General features: G+C 52.3%; 2 protein-coding genes across 2 annotated transcripts in view; one reads left to right on the top strand and one right to left on the bottom strand.

The window, feature by feature from the left end:
- Positions 1 to 12,361, bottom strand: part of FAM229A (family with sequence similarity 229 member A) — a 31,541-nt gene that overhangs the window by 16,681 nt on the left and 2,499 nt on the right. The window lies entirely within an intron of this gene.
- On the top strand, positions 5,666 to 11,248 carry TSSK3 (testis specific serine kinase 3). Its single transcript, XM_075604691.1, has 2 exons — positions 5,666 to 6,073; positions 10,376 to 11,248. The coding sequence occupies exons 1-2, from the start codon at positions 5,920 to 5,922 to the stop codon at positions 11,041 to 11,043; spliced, it is 822 nt and encodes a 273-aa protein (XP_075460806.1). The 5' UTR covers positions 5,666 to 5,919; the 3' UTR covers positions 11,044 to 11,248.

The following is a 12,361-nucleotide window of genomic DNA, read 5'->3' on the forward strand; positions in this document are numbered from 1 at the left end:
CCCCTGCACTCCACATCACTCTCCCCCCTGCACTCCACATCACTCTCCCCCCCTGCACCCCACATCACTCTCCCCCCTGCACCCCACATCACTCTCCCCCCTGCACCCCACATCACTCTCCCCCCCTGCACCCCACATCACTCTCCCCCCCCTGCACCCCACATCACACTCCCCCTGCACCCCACATCACTCTCCCCCCTGCACCGCACATCACTCTCCCCCTGCCCCCCACATCACTCTCCCCCCTGCCCCCCACATCACTCTCCCCCCTGCCCCCCACATCACTCTCCCCCCTGCACCCCACATCACTCTCCCCCTGCACCCCACATCACTCTCCCCCCTGCACCCCACATCACTCTCCCAACCTGCACCCCACATCACTCTCCCCCCTGCACCCCACATCACTCTCCCAACCTGCACCCCACATCACTCCCCCCCCTGCACCCCACATCACTGTCCCCCCCTGCACCCCACATCACTCTTCCCCCCCTGCACCTCACATCACTCTCCACCCCTGCACCCCACATCACTTTTCCCTCCCCTGCACCCCACACCACTCTTCCTCCCCTGCACCCCACATCACTCTCCCCCCTGCACCCCACATCACTCTCCCCCCTCTGCACCTCACATCACTGTCCCCCCTGTATCCCACATCACTCTCCCCCCCTGCACCCCACATCACTCTCCCCCCCCTGCACCCCACATCACTCTCCCCCCTGCACCCCACATCACTCTCTCCCCCTGCACCCCACATCACTCTCTCACCCCGCACCCCACATCACTCTCCCACCTGCACCCCAAATCACTCTCTCCCCCTGAACCCCACATCACTCTCCTCCCTGCACCCCACATCACTCTCCCCCCTGCACCCCACATCACTCTCCCCCCCTGCATCCCACATCACTCTCCCCCCCCTGCACCCCACATCACACTCCCCCTGCACCCCACATCACTCTCCCCCCTGCACCGCACATCACTCTTCTCCCCCTGCACCCCACATCACTCTCCCCCCTGCACCTCACATCACTCTCGCCCCTGCACCCCACATCACTCTCCCCCTCGGCACCTCACATCACTCTCGCCCCTGCACCCCACATCACTCTCCCCCTCGGCACCTCACATCACTCTCCCCCCCTGCACCCCACATCACTCTCCCCCCTGCACCCCACATCACTCTCCCCCCTGCACCCCACATCTCTCCCCCCTGCACCCCACATCACTCTACCCCCCTGCACCCCACATCACTCTCCCCCCCTGCACCCCCCTTCACTCTCCCCCCTGCACCCCACATCACTCTCCCCCCTGCACCTCACATCACTCTCCCCCCTGCACTCCACATCACTCTCCCCCCCTGCACCCCACATCACTCTCCCCCTGCACCCCACATCACTCTCCCCCCTGCACCCCACATCACTCTCCCCCCTGCACCCCACATCACTCTCCCCCCCTACACCCCACATCACTCTCCCCCCCCTGCACCCCACATCACACTCCCCCTGCACCCCACATCACTCTCCCCCTGCACCGCACATCACTCTTCTCCCCCTGCACCCCACATCACTCTCCCCCCTGCACCTCACATCACTCTCGCCCCTGCATCCCACATCACTCTCCCCCTCGGCACCTCACATCACTCTCGCCCCTGCACCCCACATCACTCTCCCCCTCGGCACCTCACATCACTCTCCCCCCCTGCACCCCACATCACTCTCCCCCCTGCACCCCACATCACTCTCCCCCCTGCACCCCACATCTCTCCCCCCTGCACCCCACATCACTCTACCCCCCTGCACCCCACATCACTCTCCCCCCCTGCACCCCCCCTGCACCCCACATCACTCTCCCCCTCGGCACCTCACATCACTCTCCCCCCCTGCACCCCACATCACTCTCCCCCCTGCACCCCACATCACTCTCCCCCCTGCACCCCACATCTCTCCCCCCTGCACCCCACATCACTCTACCCCCCTGCACCCCACATCACTCTCCCCCCCTGCACCCCCCTTCACTCTCCCCCCTGCACCCCACATCACTCTCCCCCTGCCCCCCACATCACTCTCCCCCCTGCACCCCACATCACTCTCCCCCCTGCACCCCACATCACTCTCCCCCCTGCACCCCACATCACTCTCCCCCTGCACCCCACATCACTCTCCCCCCTGCACCCCACATCACTCTCCCAACCTGCACCCCACATCACTCTCCCCCCTGCACCCCACATCACTCTCCCAACCTGCACCCCACATCACTCCCCCCCCCTGCACCCCACATCACTGTCCCCCCCTGCACCCCACATCACTCTTCCCCCCCTGCACCTCACATCACTCTCCCCCCCTGCACCCCACATCACTTTTCCCTCCCCTGCACCCCACACCACTCTTCCTCCCCTGCACCCATCACTCTCCCCCCTGCACCCCACATCACTCTCCCCCCTCTGCACCTCACATCACTGTCCCCCCTGTATCCCACATCACTCTCCCCCCCTGCACCTCACATCACTCTCCCCCCCCTGCACCCCACATCACTCTCCCCCCTGCACCCCACATCACTCTCTCCCCCTGCACCCCACATCACTCTCTCACCCCGCACCCCACATCACTCTCCCACCTGCACCCCAAATCACTCTCTCCCCCTGAACCCCACATCACTCTCCTCCCTGCACCACACATCACTCTCCCCCCCCCTGCACCTCACATCACTCCCCCAGTGCACCTCACATCACTCTTACCCCCTGCACCCCACATCACTCTCCCCCTGAACCCCACATCACTCTCCCCCTGCACCCCACCCACATCACTCCCTCCTGCACCCCACATCACTCTCCCCCTGCACCCCACATCACTCTCCCCCCTGCACCCCACATCACTCTCCCCCCTGCACCCCACCCACATCACTCCCTCCTGCACCCCACATCACTCTCCCCCCTGCACCCCACATAACTCTCCCACCTGCACCCCACATCCCTCTCTCCCCCTGAACCCCACATCACTCTCCCCCCTGCACCACACATCACTCTCCCCCCCTGCACCTCACATCACTCCCCCCGTGCACCTCACATCACTCTCACACCCTGCACCCCACATCACTCTCCCCCCTGCACCCCACATCACTCTTCCCCCCCTGCACCCCACATCACTCTCCCCCCCTGCACCCCACATCACTCTTCCCCCCCCTGCACCCCACAACACTCTCCCCCCTGCACCCCACATCACTCTCCCCCCTGCACCACACATCACTCTCCCCCTGCACCCCACATCACTCTCCCCCCTCTGCACCCCACATCACTCTCCCCCTCTGCACCTCACATCACTGCCCCCCCTGTACCCCACCCACATCACTCTCTCCCCCTGCACCCCACATCACTCTCCCCCCTGCACCCCACATCACTCTCCCACCTGCACCCCACATCACTCTCCCACCTGCACCCCACATCACTCTCTCCCCCTGCACCCCACATCACTCTCTCCCCCTGCACCCCACATCACTCTCCCCCCTGCACCCCACATCACTCTCCCCCCTGCACCCCACATCACTCTCCCCCCTGCACCCCTCATCACTCTCCCCCCCTGCACCCCACATCACTCACTCCCCCCCCTGCACCCCACATCACTCTCCCCCCTGCACCCCACCCACATCACTCTCTCCCCCTGCACCCCACATCACTCTCCCCCCTGCACCCCACATCACTCTCCCCCCCTGCACCCCACATCACTCTCCCCCCCCTGCACCCCACATCACTCTCCCCCCCTGCACCCCACATCACTCTCCCCCCTGCACCCCACATCACGCTCCCCCTTGCACCCCACATCACTCTCCCCCCTGCACCCCACATCACTCCCCCCCTGCACCCACATCACCCCCCCCCCCTGCACCCCACATCACTCTCCCCCCTGCACCCCACATCACTCCCCCCCCCCTGCACCACACATCTCTCTCCCCCCTGCACCACACATCACTCTCCCCCCTCTGCACCTCACATCACTGTCCCCCCCTGCACCCCACATCACTCTCCCCCGCTGCACCCCACATCACTCTCCCCCCCTGCACCCCACATCACTCCCCCCCTGCACCCCACATCACTCCCCCCCTGCACCCCACATCACTCCCACCTGCACCCCACATCACTCTCCTCCCCCCTGCACCCCACATCACTCTCCTCCCCCCTGCACCCCACATCACTCTCCTCCCCCCTGCACCCCACATCACTCTCCTCCCCCCTGCACCTCACATCACTCTCCCCCCTCTGCACCTCACATCACTCCCCCCTTGCACCCCACATCACTCCCCCCCTGCACCCCACATCACTCCCCCCCTGCACCCCACATCACTTAACCCCTGCACCCCACATCTGCACCCCACACCTGCCCCTGTGTGTGACGTCACCCCGCCCCGCAGCCAATGGGAGAGAGCGCCAGCGAGACGGGCCAACCAATCAGAAAACGCACAACACCACAGACAACACTACAGACAAACATTTCAGTTTTATATATAGATCAGTTCTGAGAAAATACTTTAAGCATTTAAAAAAACATTTTTAATATTTGTAATGTAGGAAGCCTTTTTGTTTCTATAGAAACCATTTACAAAGTCACACCCCCTTCCCCTTTTGATAGGCTCGGGCTCTTGAGCCCCACCCTCTCTCTAGCAGTGCACCAATTGTATCTAGTAACTGCCTGGTCACAAGATCTTCCACACTGAACTTTGCATTGTGGGTAATGTAGTTCAGCAATAACTGAATTAAATAACCCTGAGCAAAGCGATTGATTACAGGAGAACAGATCGATCTGCAGCTTAGCTAATCACTTGTCTGTGTGCAGATTGTATTTATTTTTTTTTGTAAAATATTTTTATTGGAAATTCTGCAGACTTGTACATACATGGATGATAACGCGTGTATCTAGAGAGGACTTGTACATACAGTATATTTGTAACATGCACAATGTAGCAGATTCTTATACAGGTATCTCTTTATGTTCCATACAATATTTGTTTTGCATTATTTCCTTTTTATTTTTAATATAGTAACACTTGAACCTTCAACTCAACTTGTAAACATTTACTTGTACTATGTCAATCCGTTATATCATTTTACCTTCAACTTATTCCCTCTTGACAGTATTATACCCCAGCCTTTGCTTCGTCTGTTTTGAACCTCTGACAGACTAACCAAGTCATTTATATAAGGGCCCTTCCCTCCTCCAGTATGTTTGTACTCTTTTCGCCACTCCATAAGACTAGTGAAATAAATACCTCAGGATATCAGACAGAGGTGTATGGGTCGAACAGGAACCGAACTGCAGATTGTATGGATGCACACGTTGTATAGAAAACAAATATAAACGGCAGCTTGAACTGCAGCTTTTTAACCTCTTTAGTGTTAGAGGTCTGCAGCCCGTTTTAACATCACCGCCATGTATTGTCACCTACTTATGTCACATATTATGTAATGCCATCTCTATGTATTGTATATTGTCACCTTTAGTTTAATGTCACCTCCCTCTGTAATGTCACCCCCTCAGGCATTAGCTGTCACTCTCTGCATAAGCTTTGCCTCTCTGCTTTCTGTGTCGCTGCAAGTGTCACCTCCTGTCACTGCCCCCTCCGTTCTGGATTTCTGCCGCTCAGTGCTTTTCCTCACATACATCCCCTGTCACTGGCAGGTGAGGGGACCCAGTGAGGCTGACCCCCGGGGGACATGTGCTGCGCCTCAGGTTACATCACAAAGAGGACTTTGGGTTATCGTGTCCCAGATATCCCCCTATCCCCTCACCTAGTGCCCCCCCCCCCCAGTTGCTGCGAATGATTCGCAAGCTCAGCTTCCTAGCTGTGTCCCCACGCGATGTGACACAGGACAGGGTCGTGCAGCCTGGCGGTGGGTGACATGGTGACTCAGCGTGCAACGCTTGGCTGGAGCGGAGGATGGAAGATGACCATGATTTTTTGCTTTCCAACGGCTACCAGCTCGGGAAGACTATCGGGGAGGGGACATATTCCAGAGTGAAAGAGGCCTTCAGCATTAAGCTGCAGAAGAAGGTGGCCGTGAAAATTATAGACAAGGCCGGAGGGCCGGAGGGTGAGTGCAGGACGGGGGAGAGTCCCGACCCTGTGATAGAGAAGCTATGCCTGCAACGCATTATGAAGCAATATATAAATATAACATGCAAAGCAACACGTTGCACACTCCTCTGGCAGTGCAGGGATCATATGCAAAAATCCCCTCTATAAATGTTTAGAGCCAAGATCATAAGTTTTTTGTTCCTTTTGTAATTGCTAATGATAGTGGCGTTGTACAAATATACACAACCCATTAATTTGAGACAGGGGCAGACCAGAGCTTTGGATAACAGGGACAGCCCTTGTGGGCCCTAGCATCAGGTTGGCCATGATTAAGGTCCATACTGGGACCATGAACAGTCTTTTGGAGTCAGATCTCAGCTGATAAGTGCTGCATGTGGTAGGGTGAGGAGCTTGTTCAGATAGGCGGGTAGTTTGCCCAGAAGGTATTTGAAGGCAAGACACGAAATATGAACTTTGTGCCTAGACTCAAGTGATGACCAATCTAGTTGTTTGAGCATTTCGCAGTGATGTGTGTTGCAGTTGTATTGGAGGACAAAACGGCATATTGAATCTTGAAGGTATCAAGTTTGCTAAGGTTGGAAAGCTGTATGTCTGTTTGCTATGCATTTGGAGACCTTTTAAGATATCGTAATCAAATTTTGTATGATAGTTCCTGTATATTTGGATACAATTGGACGCCATTTTGAATCAAGATGGCAGACTAAACCTTTAAAAACTGCAGATGTTAATCAAATTCAGCAGAATTGTATTGTGTGTGTGTGTCTGTCTGTGTATGTGTGTGTATATGTATGTATATGTCATGGTCTTGAGCTATGGTTGACAGACACACAGGCTCTTTTATTACAATACACATATTCACTTATACACAGACACACCATACACACAGACATATATACACACATATATATATATTATATATATATCGTCGTTGTAGAGGTACAAGTCATTAACTACATTCTTTGAGTACTGAGGAAAAGGTGATTAAATATTATTTTTAACATTATTAAAATCATATTTAATGAGTTTCATGTTTTGGTAACTCTGAACTATGACTAAATAGGCACTTAATGAGTTTTTCAGTAGAAATATCAAGAAATTCCAAGTCAGGAAGTGCATTTAGTGAGCTTTTGCCAAAAATGCACTTAGAGTTTTACCTCTACAATGAAGATATATTCAATTGAAAAAACTTGGTAAAAGTGTAGTTAAGGTTTGTAAGAAAAACCCTTCGAAAGTCTGGAAATGTCTAAGTTAAGGTGACACGTAACCTTACCTCCTCCCCCATACTTTGTTGATGTCATCATACATGACATCACTAATGTAACCCCTCTTTTATTACTGTACCTCAGACTGTACACCTGGTGCTGAGGTGGGGGCCTAAGTCCATAAACCTATGTTAGCTATCACATGTGCGTGGAGCCAGTAAGGGGGGACAACACTTGGATATATATAACAGATTTATTTATAGGGTGTGTGTGTGTATATATATATATATATATATATATATATATATATATATATATATATATAATGTGTGTGTGTGTATATATATATATATATATATATATATATATATATAATGTGTGTGTGTGTGTGTGTGTATATATATATATATATATCAAACAGATATTAGAAACATTGTGATCCTTAGAAACAGGATCAGCGCACACAAGTCACAGCACACATTAACACCACAGTTCACATAAATGCTGCGTGTGTGTGTGTGTGTGTGTTATAGTCAACTCAATAGGCTTCCCAATCCTGGGTGGTCAGGCCTATATGTGTAGTACCATTGGAGCTTGTATGTGATAATTGTGTGTAGCAGACCTGTACTTTGCAAAGGTTTGTTTGTGTACCACTTTATCTCATGACCCGTCGGGGGATGCCCTCCGTTGGCAGTCCCGCTTGCTTCATGGTCTCTGCGGCTGATCTGTCTGGTTCGTTAGGCTGTTCCACGTTCTATAGCCAATGTAGTCTCCATGTGGGATGCATGCAGGTTGCTTTTCAGTGCTGACTCTCAATTTACAGAAAAAAACCGTGTACAAGCTCCAGGAGGTCTAGCAATAGTGCCTTAAAGCATGCATATATAAGATAATGAAGGGAGTTGACACCGGAAAATGAGGATTAGAGGGCTATGCAGTTTGACAGAATGATTGCGGATTACTGGGGGTAACACAGTAGGGACAGATAGGTGTGACATAGAATCACTAAGTCCCCCTAGCCCCGGCTATGCCCGGTGTGGAGTACCCTCTACTCACAAAGAACACCGCCTTGATCCCCCTCCTTCCAGCTGCTGCCCTGACACTGCCAGAGGCGTCTCCTGTTTGGCCTCCGGTGGTGAAACAGATCCTCTCAAACAGTAATAGAAAAAGGTAAGGATCGAATATCCAACCGCTCCGAAAAAAGAATATAGGCACTCACCAGCAAAAAGGGGTTACAAATTAACTTTAATGGTCTACATAAAAAAAACCAGTACTGACTACTCTCCCACGCGTTTCACGCCCACTGTGGCGCTTTCTCATCATTCTCGAGAAAGCGCCACAGTGGGCGTGAAACGCGTGGGAGAGTAGTCAGTACTGTTTTTATTTTTTATGTAGACCATTAAAGTTCATTTTTAACCCCTTTTTGCTGGTGAGTGCCTATATTCTTCTTTCGGAGCGGTTGGATATTCGATCCTTACCTTTTTCTATGACTCTCAATTTATCCTCACTCTTTCAGCTCCACACTGGCCATCCCTCCTATCATGGCTGCCCCCCTTTTAAAGCTCACTCTTCTTCTTAGTCCCTCCTCCTTCACAAGGCTTTCTAATGGCGTATACAGTCACATGTCGATAGAAAGGAACCTGCTAGGGGCTCAGCATACACAGGGGTTACACTAAAGACATCAGCAATTACGTCACAGATTGCATGATCCCATCACATCAGAGACTCGAATGTCATTGAACTAGTCTTGACCACACGTCATTGAGATCTGAGCAATCGACTTAACAATGAAATGATGAGAGAAACTATTTTTCTTTCATTAGGAAACTAGAAGTACCCGGCGTTGCTCAGGAATTCTAAAAACAAAAAAATACTGAGCTAGTTAATTATTAATTAGTTGATTATAAAAAAACAGCACTCAACTGAAAAAAAAAGGCACTTGCCCCCCCCCCCAATTTTTTTTTATCAGACTCCCTAGCTCTCACGCCCCTCATTTTAGCCGCTGGCGAGACTTACCGGCAGCGTGGGGTGGCATCTCCTGCCTCTCCCCCTGCAACAACTCCCTTGAATATGGTTGCGCGGCGTCGAATTACACCACATTGCCATGGCAACATGATGCTGTGACATCGTGTAGCGTCCTGTTGTCGTGGTAACGCAACGTCATTTGACGCCGTGCAGCCATGTTCAAGAGTTGCAGGGGGAGAATCAGGAGAATGCCGGGAGACGTCGCCGGTAAGTATCGCCAGCGGCTAAAATGCACTCGCCCCATGCGAGTGCATTTGTCGATATATATATATATATATATATAACTGTTTTGTACTGGGTCCTTGGTAGCACACTCTATATATAAATATACCACCGATTTGAATAGAACTGATTTCTTCTGCAGCACATTGAAGACAGCTTCCCAGCACCTTGACTGCTTTACATTCCATTCTAGTTGGGCCTGGTTTATAAGACAGGTCAGGTTTACTAGATTGGTCATCACTAGAGTCTAGGCGCAAAGTTCACCTTTCCTGTCTTGCCTTTAAATTTTTCATGGGCAAGCTACCCAGCTACCTGAACAAGCTCCTCACCCCTACCCCATGCAGCACTTATCACCTGAGATCTGACTCCAAAAGACTGTTCATGGTCCCAAGGCTCAACAAAGTATCCGGATGTTCCTCCTTCTCCTTCCGTGTACCCCAAAACTGGAACAACCTACCGGAGACTCTCACATCCACCACCAGTTTAAGTTCTTTCAAATCTAAGGCTGTCTCACACTTTAATCTGGTCTGTAACTGTTTCATTCGCCCATAATATATATTTTCTTTAACTGTGCACGCAATGTCTTGTATATAATGTATACCCTGCTCATTATGTAACTGTATTTGTAACCATGTATTATTTGTTTTACTCTGTGCCCAGGACATACTTGAAAACGAGAGGTAACTCTCAATGTATTACTTCCTGGTAAAATATTTTATAAATAAATAAATACTATAACTGTAAAGCCAATTTCCATGTGAAAAGTTGCACTTAGCAGCCTAAGCAACTACCGTGAAAAGTCAGAGGATCTCTGCCCCATGTAATCTCAGCCCCGTCTCTGTCATCCCCAGAGTTTATCCAGCGCTTCCTGCCACGAGAGCTGCAGATCGTGCGCCACCTGCACCACAAGAACATCATTGAGGTGTACGAGACGCTGGAGCCCGAGGACAGGGCCAAGATTTACATGGTAATGGAGCTGGCGGAGGGAGGCGACATCTTTGACTGCATCCTGCAGAGCGGGCCGCTGCCCGAGGACCGTGTCCAGGTGCTATTCCGCCAGCTGGTGGAGGCCATCCGGTACCTGCACAGCTGCGGCGTAGCGCACCGCGACCTCAAGTGCGAGAACGCGCTGCTGGACCAAGGCTGCACCCTCAAGCTTACAGACTTTGGCTTCGCCAAGCTGTTGCCGGCCTCTTACACAGAACTGACACGCACCTTTTGTGGGAGCACAGCCTATGCTGCCCCCGAGGTGCTACAGGGGGTGCCACACGACAGCCGCAAAGGTGACATCTGGAGCATGGGAGTGGTGCTGTATGTCATGCTTTCTGCCAGCCTGCCCTTCGATGACACCAATATTCCCAAGATGATGTGGCACCAACAGAGGGGCGTCACCCTTCCTGGGAACCTAGGCATTTCCGAGGAGTGCCAGGATCTAATGAAGCGGCTTCTGGAGCCAGACATGCTGCTTCGACCGTCCATTGACGAAGTCAGCTGGCACCCTTGGCTGGCGAGCCCATGATGAATGATTCATGCGTGCCCTCATGACGGTCCCTCTCTATTCTCATACTATGTGTCCCCCCCCCCCTCGTATCATTACCATGGTAAATGTGACCGATGACCCCCATGTACTGGGGAGAAGCAGACACAAAATGGGATGTTATGCTCCTTCCTGTTACGCTGCAAATAAAGCAGAGGTGTCGGGAATGCAGAAACCGCTCCTCCTGTCTGTGTTACTGAAAGCGATCAATCACTGCACGCAGTTATAACACAGCAGTGTAGCAAACACAATACGTATTATGCCATTGGTGGACAACAGGCAGCCCGTGGCAGCTTTACCTGTGGCCCCACCCACAGCCCTCTCCCTGGGCCCACTGCAGACCCAAGGAAATCCCCGGTGGACCCTGACAGGCCGCTCTCCCTCTCACTGGTGCAGAGGGAGAGAATACATTGTTGCTGCGGTCCAGAGCTTCTCCCGCTGGCCGGCAGATTTATAACTGCAGTCATGACTAGTGTCCTACTTCTCTCCCGTGCTCAATGCTAGGAAAAGACAGGATTGGGACAGTATTAACAAACTGATCAGGGAGGGGGCGGAAGTGCCTACTTGCTACTGCAGAGGAGCTCTATTCTAGTCCTCAAGCCCTGCCAACAAGTCAGGTTTCCAGGATATCCCTGCTGCAGCACAGGTGGCTCAGAGGCTCAGGAAGCTAGGATATCCTGAAAATGTGACCTGTTGGGGAGCTTGAGGACTGGAGCTGAGCACCCCTGCGCTACTGCAACATCTCTGCCCTGGGAAGAGGTGGAGACCCCCATGTCACTTATTCAATGTCACCCCCTTCATGTTCTGTTACTTCAGTGTATGTTAAGGGTAGCATGTAGCATGTAGCCTTTTGAGGACCCTTGAAGTATATATCGTCACCCACCAATGAGGGCGAACCGCTCACGTGACGTCACGGCTCCCCTTAGCCCGTAATTAGATGGCCAGGAGTCGCCCACGCAACATGAGTGCCTGACGTCACGGCGCTCGGGCGCCAGCGAGAGCGTTCTCACCCTGGGCGAATATGCAGTAGATGGTAATCTCTGGTGAAGAGAGCAAATGCATTTGGAAAGGGCTGTATGTTGAGGCATTTTGTAATAATAGATTGCCATCTTAAATGTGACCAACAGAAAATGATTCAGCACTTTTACTTTTTACGTTGAGCTCTATCTGTTTCAGTGAAGACTTTAATCTAACAATGTCTGACATTTTATTTTTGCTTCTATAAATGAGTAATGCCGTTGCAGGAGCTCCTTGCCACACTAGGGGTTAATGCACTGGAAATTCTGACATCACCCCATGT

This window comes from Ascaphus truei, chromosome 6 (assembly GCF_040206685.1).
Source record: "Ascaphus truei isolate aAscTru1 chromosome 6, aAscTru1.hap1, whole genome shotgun sequence".
Classification (NCBI taxonomy): Eukaryota; Metazoa; Chordata; class Amphibia; order Anura; family Ascaphidae; genus Ascaphus; species Ascaphus truei.

What these genes read in the sequence shown, in the direction of transcription:
- TSSK3 (XM_075604691.1), top strand. Translation starts at nt 5,920, where the DNA reads ATGGAAGATGACCATGATTTTTTGCTTTCCAACGGCTACCAGCTCGGG. An exon ending in CAAGGCCGGAGGGCCGGAGG is followed by an intron (nt 6,074 to 10,375) that starts GTGAGTGCAGGA and finishes TGTCATCCCCAG; the next exon opens with AGTTTATCCAGCGCTTCCTG.